Genomic DNA, 14,348 nt, shown 5'->3' with positions numbered 1-14,348 from the left:
ACATGTGGGAAAGTCTCTCCAGGACACTATTCTGGTGGTCAACACACACGCTACTCTCCTGAACAAAACTATCCTGTCTGTAGGAAAGCTAGCAGAGGTCATGAACCATGACTATGCCCATGTCCAATTGGTTCGATTGTTACTGGAGGATTTTCTCCGTGAAGTTAGCTCTTCTATGGACCACTTGGCCATGAATAGAATCCCCTCATATCTAGTGCCCCTCTCAATGGTGCACGACATATTGACCTCAGCTACTTCAACCACACTAAGGCCGTTTCAATCACATTTGGCCTATAGTCTGGGGTCGGCCATCCCAATACACGTTGATGTTGATCGTAATGAAGTGGGTTTTCTACTGACGCTGCCGGTTGTTGAACTGGAGAATATCTATAGATTGAAAACGGTTCTCAATGTAGGATTTTGGCGCGACAGTACCCACGTAAAGATTGCCATGCCCCCAGTTGTAGCTTACCAGGAACACAACCCAGATTTCTATCTCACCCCTAACCTGCTAATGTGTACTCTAACCAAAGATGTCCACTACCTTTGTCCTAGCAAACCATTTGTCAGGGATAACACTGAGCGTCTTTGTGGTATTAAAGCTATCACCAGCGAAGAACGCTGTAGAGCCAAACTAACAGCCAGGGATGGGGCCACCACCACACAAGTGGAGGTGGTAGGGAACCGATGGTTGGTCAACACACCGTTCGCGTCCGCCACTATGACTTACGAACGCCATGACTCCATCACCCAATTAAACCTCCCCAACCAGACTGTTTTTGTTACGGTACCAGAGGGGGCGATTATTCACGTAGACGACCTCGCTCTATACCACCTTCCCGACATCCGGATAGACACAGAGATTGAAATGCCGGACGCTTTTGCTAAACGTTCCCTTGAGTTACCACAAGCCATTCGATACCAAATCCAGTACGAGGGACCCATGACTGTCGATCTTAGCGTACTGGATGAGGCACTGTTAGTCGACCCGACTGACTACAGACCAAAAGATTGGTCTGTCGCCCGCTCTTGGACGGTGCCGGACAGTATCCTGACTGTTACCATGATCCTTGGTCTCATTTCCCTTGGCGTGTGCACCTACTACGTACACAGGCGCACACGTGCAATGGAAGACCTAATGAGGTCTTATACTAGGATCACCCGTGGGACGGAAGCGATCCCGATTTTTGGAAAGGTGGCAATGGATCCGGAAACCCTCTTACAGGGCCCAGTCCCAGCCTCCTCTCCCGAACTCGCTAGGTCAGCCCAGTAATGTCCCTAATGTAAGCTTGGCCTTCAGGGGCCAAGTTTTTCCAAGTGCCTTAACTACCCACCTGCAAGTAGGATCAACCTAGACATGACATTAGAGACAATGCCATGATAGAGCTATTTAGCCAAGGCCTTGGACATATATAGAACATAGTCCATATTAGATGATTAAGGTGTGGTAGACATATTTTGTATACTTTTATGTTTTTATTCCAATTTTTCGTTTCATTAACTTTGACACTTAGGAAGCCTTAGAGCCAAGACACCGCTCCTTTGGGGAGGAAATGTAATGATGTATTGCCTGAGTGTTGTGCGTTATTAACGTCTGCCAAGTTACTGCCTAGGTCCACTAACCGGGATAACCGGACGACGGGCCGGAACACAGAGCCACTGCCAGACCTCCTTGATCCATTCTGGTGGTGATCCACAGCTTGCGGAAAGCCTACCAGGGGGAACCACTAAAGGGGGGGGGGGCTGCTCTGATGATCCACAGACCAGGACATCCGATGGTCATTCTTATGGTGGGTTGCAACATGCAGAATCATTCCAAGTTGAACCTACCAGAGGGGGACTGTCATGACTGTCCTGATCAGGTCAGGGTACAGGAGACCACCACCCTACAGATTATCTCCCAAACCCCCAACAGAGGAGGAGAGATCTAGGGGTCTGAAGAGGTGGGGGTTTTATGACACCTCATGCCCATAATACAGAGAAATTCCTTTGTCCTAACAATGGAGAACTGGCCTCAGAACCTTAAACATGCAATAAAGGGACTTTGGAACAATGGTTTCCGTCAGCCACAATGGTGGTTATGACGAAAAGTGGAATATTAAAATGTATGTAACTTTTGTATTTGTTTTTAAAGGTTAAGAGATGACGTTATTATGAAAACATTGTACCTTTAAGAGTTTTCCCAGTATATGCCTGATGTTTATACATTGTACGCTGTTTGGAAAATATCCAAATCAAACAGAATGTTTTGATAAAGATGAAATGTGAAGTTAGTGTCTAAAATCGGATTTTTAGCCAAATCTAAGCCTTGCCCCCTTTGACTTGGTCCGCCCAGAGAATCGCCCTAAAGGCTGTTACACCCACTTCTGACCCGAGGGTATAAGACAGGAGAGTGAAGAATTAACATAGAAGACTATTGACCCCAAGCTGCAGCCAAGGTCTAACAAAGTCGACGAACCCCAAAACGAAACACAAGGTTGAAGACAAAGAAATATTTTTCTACACGAGCTACGGACGAGTAGCTGTGTCTAAGCGGGTGAATTCAAGCCGAACCACCCAGCCTCCACTCTCCATTGAATCGTGGTATCGACACCATTCGAGCCGAAGCTGTGAGCTCTGAGCTACAGAGCTGTCTGTCCTCAGAAGACCCCTTTCCGATCAAGGGTGAGGATCAGACCACTTAGCCAAGAAGGACACTGACATCGTGAGGACAACCAGAGAGTTGCGCCGGAGAACTTCGTCATTTAGAAGCCTAAACGACCCACGCGGAGCTTCCCACCTGAGAACTCCAACACGTAATTACACCATTATATTCTGACCCATAAGAGCGGCAGTTCGGGGCAAGGCTAATTTTAAATAAGCATGGCTGACAAATGAACCCAAATGTATATTTCTCTCGTGTACTTCCTTTATTTCTCTCTCTTTAAAATCCCCATTTTGGGTAACAAGCGCCATAGTGTGTTGGCCCGTTATACTAAGTCCTAATCGATAGCTAGACTGTGTTTTGTGTATGTGCATTTTTATCATCATTTTAGCTTGCTAGTAAATAAATAATCAACTAAGATTGGTGTGGTAAATTCAGTGGTAAAGCCCGGGTCCGTGCAGATTCCCGGATTATACGACTTTCAGATTATGAGACTGTAGAGGGAATTGATTAATTTAGCGACTGTTGTAATCGATATTCTGATATCCTTTGAGTTAATTTGGGAAATAGAAACTCAATCAAAACAATGTTCCCATGGTGCCCCAGGTTAATGAGTTAATAATTGCTTGATTCATTGCTTAATTCATTTAATCACGTAATTATAAACCGTTAATCATTCGATGAGCAACAGTCGTCACATTAACTAATACAACGTCACGACAATAGGTATTTTGCCTGAGTGTGTTTCTGTATGTTTGTGTCTGTTTGTACACAAGTTGCATGTGTGTGTATGCATGTATGTGTGTGTGTGTGTGTGTGTTTGTTGCATGTGTGTGTGTGTGTGTGTGTGTGTGTGTGTGTGTGTGTGTGTGTGTGTGTGTGTGTGTGTGTGTGTGTGTGTGTGTGTGTGTGTGTGTGTGTGTGTGTGTGTGTTTAGTGTATCAGCCAGTACAGAACTATCCCCTCCTCCCCCAGCCCAACTACATCTGGCCCTTCTTTGGTTACTGTGTTAACAAACCTCCAAACGAGCTTCAATGCCATACAACACTCCTTCCGTGGCCTCCAACTGCTCTTAAATGCAAATAAAACTAAATACATGCTTTTCAACCATTCGCTGCCCGCACCCGAACCTGCCCGACCGACTAGCATCACTACTCTGGACGGTTCTGACTTAGAATATGTGGACAACTCCAAATACCTAGGTGTCTGGCTAGACTGTAAAGTCTCCTTCCAGACTCACATTAAGCATCTCCAATCCAAAATTAAATCTAGAATCGGCTTCCTACTTCGAAACAAAGCATCTTTCACTCATGCTTCCAAACATACCCTCGTAGAACTGACTATCCTACCGATCCTCGACTTCGGCGATGTCATTTACAAAATAGCCTCCAACACTCTACTCAGCAAACTGGATGCAGTCTATCACAGTGCCATCCGTTTTGTCACCAAAGCCCCATATACCACCCACCACTACGATCTGTATGCGCTAGTCGGCTGGCCCTCGCTTCATATTCGTCGCCAGACACACTGGCTCCAGGTCATCTATAAGTCTTTGCTAGGTAAAGCTCCGCCTTATCTCAGCTCACTGGTCACGATAACAACACCCACCCGTAGCACGCGCTCCAGCAGGTATATCTCACTGGTCATCCCCAAAGCCAACACCTCCTTTGGCCGCCTTTCCTTCTAGTTCTCTGCTGCCAATGACTGGAACACATTGCAAAAATCGCTGAAGCTGGAGACCTATATTTCCCTCACTAACTTTAAACATCAGCTATCTGAGCAGCTAACCGATCGCTGCTGCTGTACATAGTCCATCTGTAAATAGCCCATCCAATCTACCTACCTCATCCCCATCTTGTTTTTATTTACTTTTCTGCTCTTTTGCACACCAGTATTTCTACTTGCACATCATCATCTGCACATCTATCACTCCAGTGTTAATTTGCTAAATTGTAATTATTTCGCTACGATGGATTGCCACACCTCCTCACGCCATTTGCACACACTGTGTATAGACTCTTTTTTTCTATTGTGTTATTGACTGTACGCTTGTTTATTCCATGTGTAACTCTGTGTTGTTGTTTGTGTCGCACTGCTTTGCTTTATCTTGGACAGGTCGCAGTTGTAAATGAGAACTTGTTCTCAACTAGGCTACCTCGTTAAATAAAGGTGAAATAATTTTTTTTTTAATAAATAAAAAAATGTAAAAAACTCTTTGCTGTGTTCAGTCCCTAAAGCCTTAGTCACCAGAAAACCTAACCAGGGGACTGAGTTTGTTGGGTTAGATTGTTTGGCTTGTCCCAGGCCACTGACTGCCAGCCACAGAGAGGGTCAGTCCAATTACAGTAATAACAGAGGAGAAGTGTGTGTTTGTGTGTGCGTTTGTGTGTGCGTGTCTCTCTCTGTGTGTGTGTGTGAGTGTGTGTGTGTGTGTGTGTGTGTGTGTGTGTGTGTGTGTGTGTGTGTGTGTGTGTGTGTGTGTGTGTGTGTGTGTGTGTGTGTGTGTGTGTGAGAGAGAGAGAACATTTCTTGGAGCATAATACATAATACAGTATTAACAGATAGACAGACAGACAGACAGACAGACAGGCAGACAGACAGACAGGCATATAGAAAGACAGACAGACAGGTAGACCGACAGTCAGAAAGACAGGTAGACAGGCATAAAGAACGAAAAACAGACAGACAGACAGACAGACAGACAGACAGACAGACAGACAGACAGACAGACAGACAGACAGAAAGGAATACACAATACCCTCATCTCTTCACTACTCCTGAGAGACTTACGCTCTTCTCCTCTTGTCCTTTGGGACCTGTCATCCCCCCCACCCCCCCGGTCAAGGACAAACAAGACACACACACACACACACACACACACACACACACACACACACACACACACACACACACACACACACACACACACACACACACAATTCACTTACACACTTGTCATACAGCCCAAGTTTTGTTAAACTATAAGAATACAGTTTGCATAATAACACGTAAATACACCCAGTCTGTTGCAGGTTGCACTGCTTTGACACTTTACTGCACTGTTAGGAGCTAGTAACACAAGCTGCACTCACTATAACATCTGCTAAACTGTGTACGTGACCAAAAAACTTTATATTGGCTCAGGGGTAACATTTCCCCTAGGTACAGATCTAGCATCAGCTTTCCCTCCCCCAATCCTGACTACTCCTAACCATTCCTAACTTATCCTAACCATTAGTGGGGAAATGCTAAACTGATCTAAGATCACTGTCTAGAGGGCAACACTCTACACCACTAGTGCTGGGGGCAGCTTGGCTATGGGTCGTTCTCTCACTCTCTTTCCCACTCAGTTTGCCCACTATTTATACGCTTATTGATTACATTAAAGAATCCCAGGAGGAATTCCCTAGCCTGGGTAGCATTCAGGGACACTCCATCATTCCCTTGTGCCAGAGCAGTTGGCTAGAGCAAAACCAGACTCCAGACTGGTACCCAGGCAAATGACAAATGAGTCTGGAGAAGGACAGACAGATTTGGTGGGAGTCAGACATTTAGCAACCCAACTTCCAGATGGAAACGAGCCCAGGGCACCTTTTGGCAGGCAAGTTTTTGTCTAGAGGTTTGGTTGACATTAAGATTTCAGGCCCTATAAATCAGAATTAATTCATGTTTTATATTATTTTATTAATCTCTTTTATTATGTTTTTGTTTTTATGTCCTTCATTTCACTTCTTTAATGCTAAATGTGTTGAGATAAAAAAAAGCACTTTAAATGGGCTCAGCAGTCAAAGGCACTGCATCTCAGGGCTAGCGGTGTCACTACAGACCCTGGTTCAATCCTGGGCTGTATCACAACCGGCCGTGATTAGGAGTCCCATAGGGCGGCGCACAATTGGCCCAGCATCGTCCGGGTTAGGGTTTGGCCGGGGTAGGCCGTCATTGTAAATAGGAATTTGTTCTAAACTGACTTGCCTAGCTAAATAAAGGTTAAATTTAAAAAAAAAGATGTTTGATTTTATTTGAATGAGTTAGCCAGCTAACTTTCCAAAATATTCAGGAACAATTCCACATTGGTAAACAAAGATGGGCAAAATGGAAAATCCATAAGGCATACTCCACTAGCTTCAGGTTTTTATTTTAGGATGCAGAGATTTAACGGTTATTTCTGAACGTTAGCTTGATAACTCATTGATCTTGCTTTGTGGTATCTAAAGGACCTTAATCAAACACAGCAACACAGCATTACTGTGAACAAAAAAAAACAATTAAGGGAGTTTGTTTACAGCCAATGAAAATCCCCCAGGCTAGCCACATACAAATGAGAACTTATAACAATACAGTAATAATCTGATTACTTGCATTGGCTATGTTTAATTGCTGTGAGGCCTATACATTTTAGGTATATTTATCTGGAGGCTTTGAATTAAGTCAATTGATTAGTAAATATATACAATACACTACAAACTGCAGTAACAAATCCACCGGTTGACAACAAAAACATCGCACAATCAATGCTGTTGTCAGACTTTATCCTCTGGCATAACTTTTACCTTGAAAACGATTATTTTGTTAGGAATTGGTCTCTTTAAATTAAATTCTGCACAGCTATGTAACAAGACAAACATGTTGCTATGAAAAGTATTGTACTGCATTAGTCTCTCATTAGTCTCTGGTTAGCTAGTAGAATACATTTCTTTCATAAATCACTGTAAGTTTTCTGTATTCAATTAGTTTTTTTCCCCCCACCATCTGAGAAACTGCAAGTAGAGTGCTTAACATTCTCAAATACCCCAATAAATGTAAACTCTAGCCCTGCAGATGCTATGTGGAATCCAAACTAGATGTCTACAATTTTGAAAGTAAATGTTTTATGTCATGTTCTACATTGTTGATACAAATCGGCATTTCCCTTCAGTGGTTTACAGTGGACCGAGACATATTTACATTTAGTCTAAAGGCATGCTCGATGTCTTATTAACACACAATGTCATACTGTAAATATGACTGACCACCAATGAAAATCAATATAAAACATAAATATATTGTAATGAATTTTATATTTGCAATGGTACTAGAATGAGTGTACAAAACATTAGGAACTCCTTCCTAATATTGAGTTTCACCCCCGTTTGCCCTCAGAACAGCCTCAGTTCGTTGGACTCTACAAGGTGTAGAAAGTGTTCCACAGGGATGCTGGTCCATGTTGACTCCAATGCTTCCCACTGTTGGTTCAAGTTGGCTGGATGTCCTTCGGGTGGTGGACCATTCCTGGTAGACACGGGAAACTGTTGAGCATGAAAAACCCATCAGTGTTGCAGTTCTTGACACACTCACAACGGTGCGCCTGGTACCTACTACCATACCCTGTTCAAAGGCACTTAATTATTTTGCCTTGCCAATTCACCTTTTGAATGGCACATACAAAATCCTTTCTCAATTGTCTCAAGACTTAAAAATCCTTCTTTAATCTATCTCCTCCCCTTCATCTATACCGATTGAAGTGGATTTAACAAGTGATCAATAACGGATCATAGTTTTCACCTGGGCAGTCTATGCCATGGAAAGAGCAGGTGTTCCTAATGTTTTGTACACTCAGTGCATGTAATGGAGAGGAAAACTTGAAATGTAATCTAGAGACAGATGAGTTAGAATATTTATCACTTCTGAGAAAAACAGAGCAGTTAGGTGTGCCTTTGCCTAATGGGGGGTGTATTATCTAATGATACAGGCACAGAGCTGCAGACACTTGCAACAGGTTCATTAAAACCAGGAAAGTATTAGTAAATGTTGACCACAACCGTGTGAAATATCCTAAGGCTGCAACAGCTACACTATATTACAGTAGTTTTAGACATGAGTAGGCCTATAAATATTCAACTAAAGAATCTGAACAGTTTGGCCTACAAAACGTAAAAATATGAGACTCTCACGAACACGATGGTGTTCTCCGTTTTGCTCTACGACCCCCACAAACATCATGGGACTCGTCTGAAGTCGGTACGAACTTCTGGTAGCGTCGGAACAGTTTGGCACACAAACGGACTATGGAAAGGTGAGAATCTCATGAACACCTACAGTACATATCAGTTGTTTTGCTCTAGGATGCCCACAAGCCTTACAAGCCTTGTCTAAAGTTAGCCTGGTACTAATTTAAAACATTTATGGAAGTATATGTATATTGAAGTAGTTTGTGCCTAAAAAAAGGGCAGGTCACAATGGTGAAAAATTGTGAAAAACACTTTTACAAAGTGAGTGCTGTTGAAGCGCCATAAATGCTTACAAAGCAAACATTTGGCCTATATGGGATTACATTTTAGCCTACTTGATTTGGCTGTTCTATTCTATATGAAAGATAGGACCACGATTCAACAAGTGAATACTGGCAAAGGATGTTAGGCTACTGTATCTCACTGACATTAACTGACTTTTCATCTTTCAAAGCTTAATTTGACTCAAAGCAAAAATAGTCTACACAGAATTAATTCAAGTGAAGTCTCGCGGTGTTTAGACACCTTTCAGACATCTTGCATTTTTCAGTCTGAAAGAACGAATTTATAAAATACTGTTGACTTCATCGGGCCAAGCGAACCCGAAATAACAGGGCCTTTATTGTTGATATTCGTGACTTATTTGTATTTCGACCGAATGCATGTGAGGCTATAGGTGGCTGAACCGAGAGCTCGCGTGTCAAACCACTGAGTGGATTGTCTCTCCCGGGGCTCTCGAGCCGTATTGTGCGTCATTTTCATAGCTGCATTTTGTTTTTCTATCGAGGCAACATGGCAACTCCCGCCGCGGTAAATCCATCGGGTAAGTCGCGATTTTATTTTAAGGAAAAAGCAAAAACAGTGGGCGTTTAATGGTGATTTATATCTTTAAAATGTATTTTTGACATTTACCGAAATGGAAAGCTGAAGACGCGGACGTCAGGCTCACAGAGCTCCAGCTCTCCACAGCATCCCCTTCCCCCACGGTGCTATCGCAGCCTCAAAACACTTTCTGTACACCTATAAACTCATTTTCTTCATTATAGCGTGAACATACGTCCATTGTTTACACACACACACACACAGCCTATGATAGGGGCAGAAGCTTTTTAATGTCTTGCATGTATTATCTGCACGCTAAATGAGATGCTGGTTGCGTTTTGGCTCAACCCAACAGGCAGCTAGTTAGCTGCTGCTACGTGCTCTGATTTCACTGAACAGCCAGTCCCCCTCACGATACAAAGGTTCTTTTGCATATCCGAGCCCTTGGCCTATCGACGTAAACTCGGGCGATTTGAGTCGAGTCATTTCGATGTTTGTCACTGGTGTCAGTCACAGCGATTTGTTGGTCCATCTCCATCGCCGGTTGACTCGATAGCTAGATTAAATCTGCAGCTTGCTGGGCGCTAACAGCACTTTTGTAGCCCGGCTTTCTTTACTCAAATGTTATTTGAGGAAGAAGTTAAAGTTTTTAGTGAACGGCCTAAATAGTAACCTAGTGGCCTAGCTAGTGTTATTTGCATGACCAGTAAAACTACCTTTATCTGCCTGTGTTTGAACCTTGAAGCTCTATTTGCCATGCAATGACAGTCAAAGGTGTTAATTACATTGTTGCTGTTATGTAGTCATTACGTTGTTACATTGTTACTGAGCAAATAAATGTACACACAGCATACACTTTGTTTTCAGAGTTTTACTGTATTACGGAAGTACTAGGCTACAATGCATCCTTAGCTGAGGTGCAGTTATATCGCTGGCGCTCTTATTAATATAATCAATTCTGGGCAATGATACAAGTTTGGTAGTGATATAGGAGAAAACATTTAGAGGAAGGCAAACAATGGTTTATATAGGCGTTGCTGAATTGCTGCTTGTCATCAAATATGTGTAGGCTATGGAATGTAGCCTGAGCCTTGTGTGTTGAAAAATAGTACTCTAAAAATAGGCCTAAATCTTACGTTTCCAGATGTGTATTCACTCCAGTTCTATTTGCTCTGGTTAGCCAAGGCCTGATGTCTTTTATACAGTAACGTTAACTGATTATTGAAACTAACTGTTCTACTGCCAAAAACATTTAATAAGAAATTCATCTTCGATTTTACTGTCATTTCCAATAATGTAGCCAGATTACACAATGCATTAATCTCCTCTTATCCCAGTAACAAACCTATTTGTCAGATTATGCCATAGGCAGTAATACATGTGTGTTGTGTTTTGTTGTGAGAGCCAGTGATATTATGTCTTTGGGTGGATTGAAGAAGCGTGCTGAAAGATTAGGCTACACAGGGAATGCTGCTACTAGACATGGTGGCGCTGCTCCTAAGTAATGATAGGGGAAACCCTGGCTGTCCTCTCCAGCCCAGCCTCCTGTAGCCAGACGCTGTGTGTCCTGGCTGTCCTCTCCAGCCCTTGCCTCCTGTAGCCAGACACTGTGTCCTGGCTGTCCTCCCCAGCCCTAGCCCCCTGTAGCCTGATGCTGTGAGTCCTGGCTGTCCTCTCCAGCCCTAGCCTCCTGTGGCCAGATGCTGTGTGTCCTGGCCGTCCTCTCCAGCCCTAGCCTCCTGTAGCCAGACATAGTGTTCCTGGCTGTTCTCCAGCCCTAGCCTCCTGTAGCCAGACATAGTGTTCCTGGCTGTCCTCCAGCCCTAGCCTCCTGTAGCCAGACATAGTGTTCCTGGCTGTCCTCTCCAGCCCTAGCCTCCTGTAGCCAGACATAGTGTTCCTGGCTGTCCTCTCCAGCCCTAGCCCCCTGTGGCCAGATGCTGTGTGTCCTTGCCGTCCTCTCCAGCCCTAGCCTCCTGTAGCCAGACACAGTGTTCCTGGCTGTCCTCTCCAGCCCTAGCCTCCTGTAGCCCGACACAGTGCTCCTGGCTGTCCTCTCCAGCCCTAGCCTCCTGTAGCCAGACGCTGTGTGTCCTGGCTGTCCTCTCCAGCCCAGCCTCCTGTAGCCAGACATAGAGTTCCTGGCTGTCCTCTCCAGCCCTGTGTAGCCAGACACTGTGTTCTCACCTAGAACCATAGTACGCCATGCTATGTCTGGCTGCCATCTCCTGAGCACTAGTTATTATGCATGTATGAGTTGAAGTGTTGTTTATATACCTCTAGGCTACTTCATGAATGAATGAATTAGTTGGTTGGTTCTTTGCTGGGGTCTGCAATGCATCTGGGGGTTTTCCAAGACAGAGAAAAGTAGAAGCTAGTGGAGGAGACAGAGAGGGAAGGATAGGAAGGGGAGGGAGAGGAGAGGGGAAACGCTAGCTTGTATCAAATATTAACAAAACTGCTGGGAGCACTGGGGCAGAGAAGGGGGTTTGTTTAGCATATCCATAACATCTGGCTGAAGGAGTGAATGAGTAGACCAGAGAGAGAGTAGACCATAGAGAGAGAGAGAGAGAGAGAGAGAGAGGGTGAGTTGGTAGGCCTGGGAGAAGGCACAGAGAGAGAAATTCTGATTTGGCACGCAATGTGCTTCAGCTCACCACCCAGCACGACACGGAGCTCCATATTCAGTCTTTCTGTGTCCTAAAACAGGCTGGATTTAGGCTACATTGAAAACAACAGAAAAGCCACCATGGCATGTTCTTCTGGAGGTTCCACATGGCCATGTCCACACTTTCAGAGTAATATTAATGCAGCTGTAATACAGTCACAATGTCACACAATGTCTAATGCCATGTTCTCATGTGGTACCTTTCTCTGTCCTCTGTTCCAGAGATGGGCAGTGAGTTGCCGGGGCCCGTTACTATGCCGGGGGCGGTGGTGGGGGCGGGCCAAGTGAGGATGGGCGGAGCCATGCCGGGCCGCGGGGGCAAGAGGAGATCCGGAGGGTGAGTACTATTTTATATCTGCATTTTACCCACAAGGCTATTCCACTGGTGTTCCAGGAGTATTACACCAGTATATCAAGAGTTTTCCATGTTTATCCCAGGACCAAATATCAATAGAATTGCTTCATTATTCCAATGAGCAGAACTTCAGGCATGGATAACAAAAACACAGAGCAAGCACACAGGCCAATATTCCAATGTTGAATTTCAAACAAGCTTTATTAGCAGGACAGTAACACGCCAGAGATATACAATGTATGATAGTTTGATATAGTGCCACCGAAAAAAGCAAACAGTAATCTCATATAGCTGCATGTATGATTAAAAAAGCACTCTCAGGTGGAAGACAGAGGGAACAGAAGATTACGGGAGTATTCCATGGTACGTTAACCCCCGGGGTGAAATCAGGACATATTTACCCCATGCCCTGGCATTCTGCCTATACAACAACATACAGTGCATTCGGAAAGTATTCAGACCCCTTTACCTTTTCCACATTTTGTTACATTACAGCCTTATTCTAAAATTTATTAAATGGTGTTTTTCCTCCTCATCAATCTACACACAATACCCCATAATGACAAAGCAAAAACAGGTTGGATGGAAAATAGCTGCACAGCTATTTTCAGGTCTCTCCAGAGATGTTAGATTGGGTTCAAGTTCTGGCTCTGGCTGGGCCACTCAAGGACATTCAGAGACTTGTCCCGAAGCCACTCCTGCGTTGTCTTGGCTGTGTTCTTAGGGTTGTTGTCCTGTTGGAAGGTGAAACTTCGCCCCAGTCTGAGGTCCTGAGCGCTCTGGAGCAGGTTTTCATAAAGGATCTCACAGTACTTTGTTCCGTTCATCTTTCCCTCGATGCTGACTAATATCCCAGTCCCTGCCGCTGAAAAACATCCCTACAGCATGATGCTGCCACCACCATGCTTCACCGTAGGGATGGTGCCAGGTTTCCTCTAGACGTGACACCTAAGGGCAAAGAGTTCAATCTTGGTTCATCAGACCAGAGAATCTTGTTTCTCATGATTTGAGAGTCTTTAGGTGCCTTTCGGCAAACTCCAAGCGGGCTATCAGGTGCCTTTTACTGAGGAGTGGCTACCGTCTGGCCATTCTACCGTAAAGGCCTGATTGGTGGAGTGCTGCAGTGATGGTTGTCCTTCTGGAAGGTTCTGCCATCTCCATAGAGGGTTCTTGGTCACCTCCCTGACCAAGGCCCTTCTCCCCAGATTGCTCAGTTTAGCCGGGCGGCCAGCTCTAGGAAGAGTCTTGGTGGTTCTAAACGTCTTCCATTTAAGAAAGATGGAGGCCACTGTGTTCTTGGAGACCTTCAATGCTGCATAATTATTTTCTACCCTTCCCCAGATCTGTGCCTCCACACAATCCTGTCTCGAAGCTCAACGGACAATTCCTTTGACCTCATGGCTTGTTTTTTTCTCTGACATGCACTGTCAACTGTGGGAACTTATGTAGACACGTATGTGCCTTTCCAAATCATGTCCAATCAATTGAATTTACCAATCAAGTTGTAGAAACATCTCATAGATGATCAATGGAAAACACATGTGCCTGAGCTCAATTTTATGTCTCCTAGCAAAGGGTCTGAATGCTTATGTATATAAGGTATTTCTGTTTTCTATTTTTTATACATTTTGTCATTATGTGGTATTGTGTGTAGATTTACATCAATTTTAGAGTAAGGCGGTAATGTAACAAAATGTGGAAAAAGTCAAGGGGTCTGAATACTTTACGATTGCACTGTATCCATTATACATCTAGCCTACACAAACATGAAGAAATAAAAGCGAAAGCCATCCAGGCAATATGGCAACTCGACATGACACGGAACACAACAGGGACCCGTCCAGGGCATCTTTTATTTACTCCTTACAGGAA

At 44.1% G+C, this 14,348-nt stretch overlaps 1 protein-coding gene across 1 annotated transcript in view; it reads left to right on the top strand.

Annotated features, from left to right (window-relative positions):
• Positions 1-9,155: 9,155 nt before the first annotated feature.
• Positions 9,156-14,348, top strand: part of LOC115203452 (aryl hydrocarbon receptor nuclear translocator 2) — a 95,416-nt gene continuing 90,223 nt past the window's right edge. The window contains exons 1-2 of the mRNA XM_029768139.1: positions 9,156-9,454; positions 12,344-12,458. Coding sequence (XP_029623999.1) covers positions 9,424-9,454; positions 12,344-12,458 — 146 coding nt within the window. The 5' untranslated portion in view covers positions 9,156-9,423. The remainder of the gene's footprint in view (positions 9,455-12,343; positions 12,459-14,348) is intronic.

This window comes from Salmo trutta, chromosome 12 (genome assembly GCF_901001165.1).
Source record: "Salmo trutta chromosome 12, fSalTru1.1, whole genome shotgun sequence".
In the NCBI taxonomy this organism is placed as follows: Eukaryota; Metazoa; Chordata; class Actinopteri; order Salmoniformes; family Salmonidae; genus Salmo; species Salmo trutta.
This window is presented reverse-complemented; position numbering and strand designations above follow the sequence as displayed.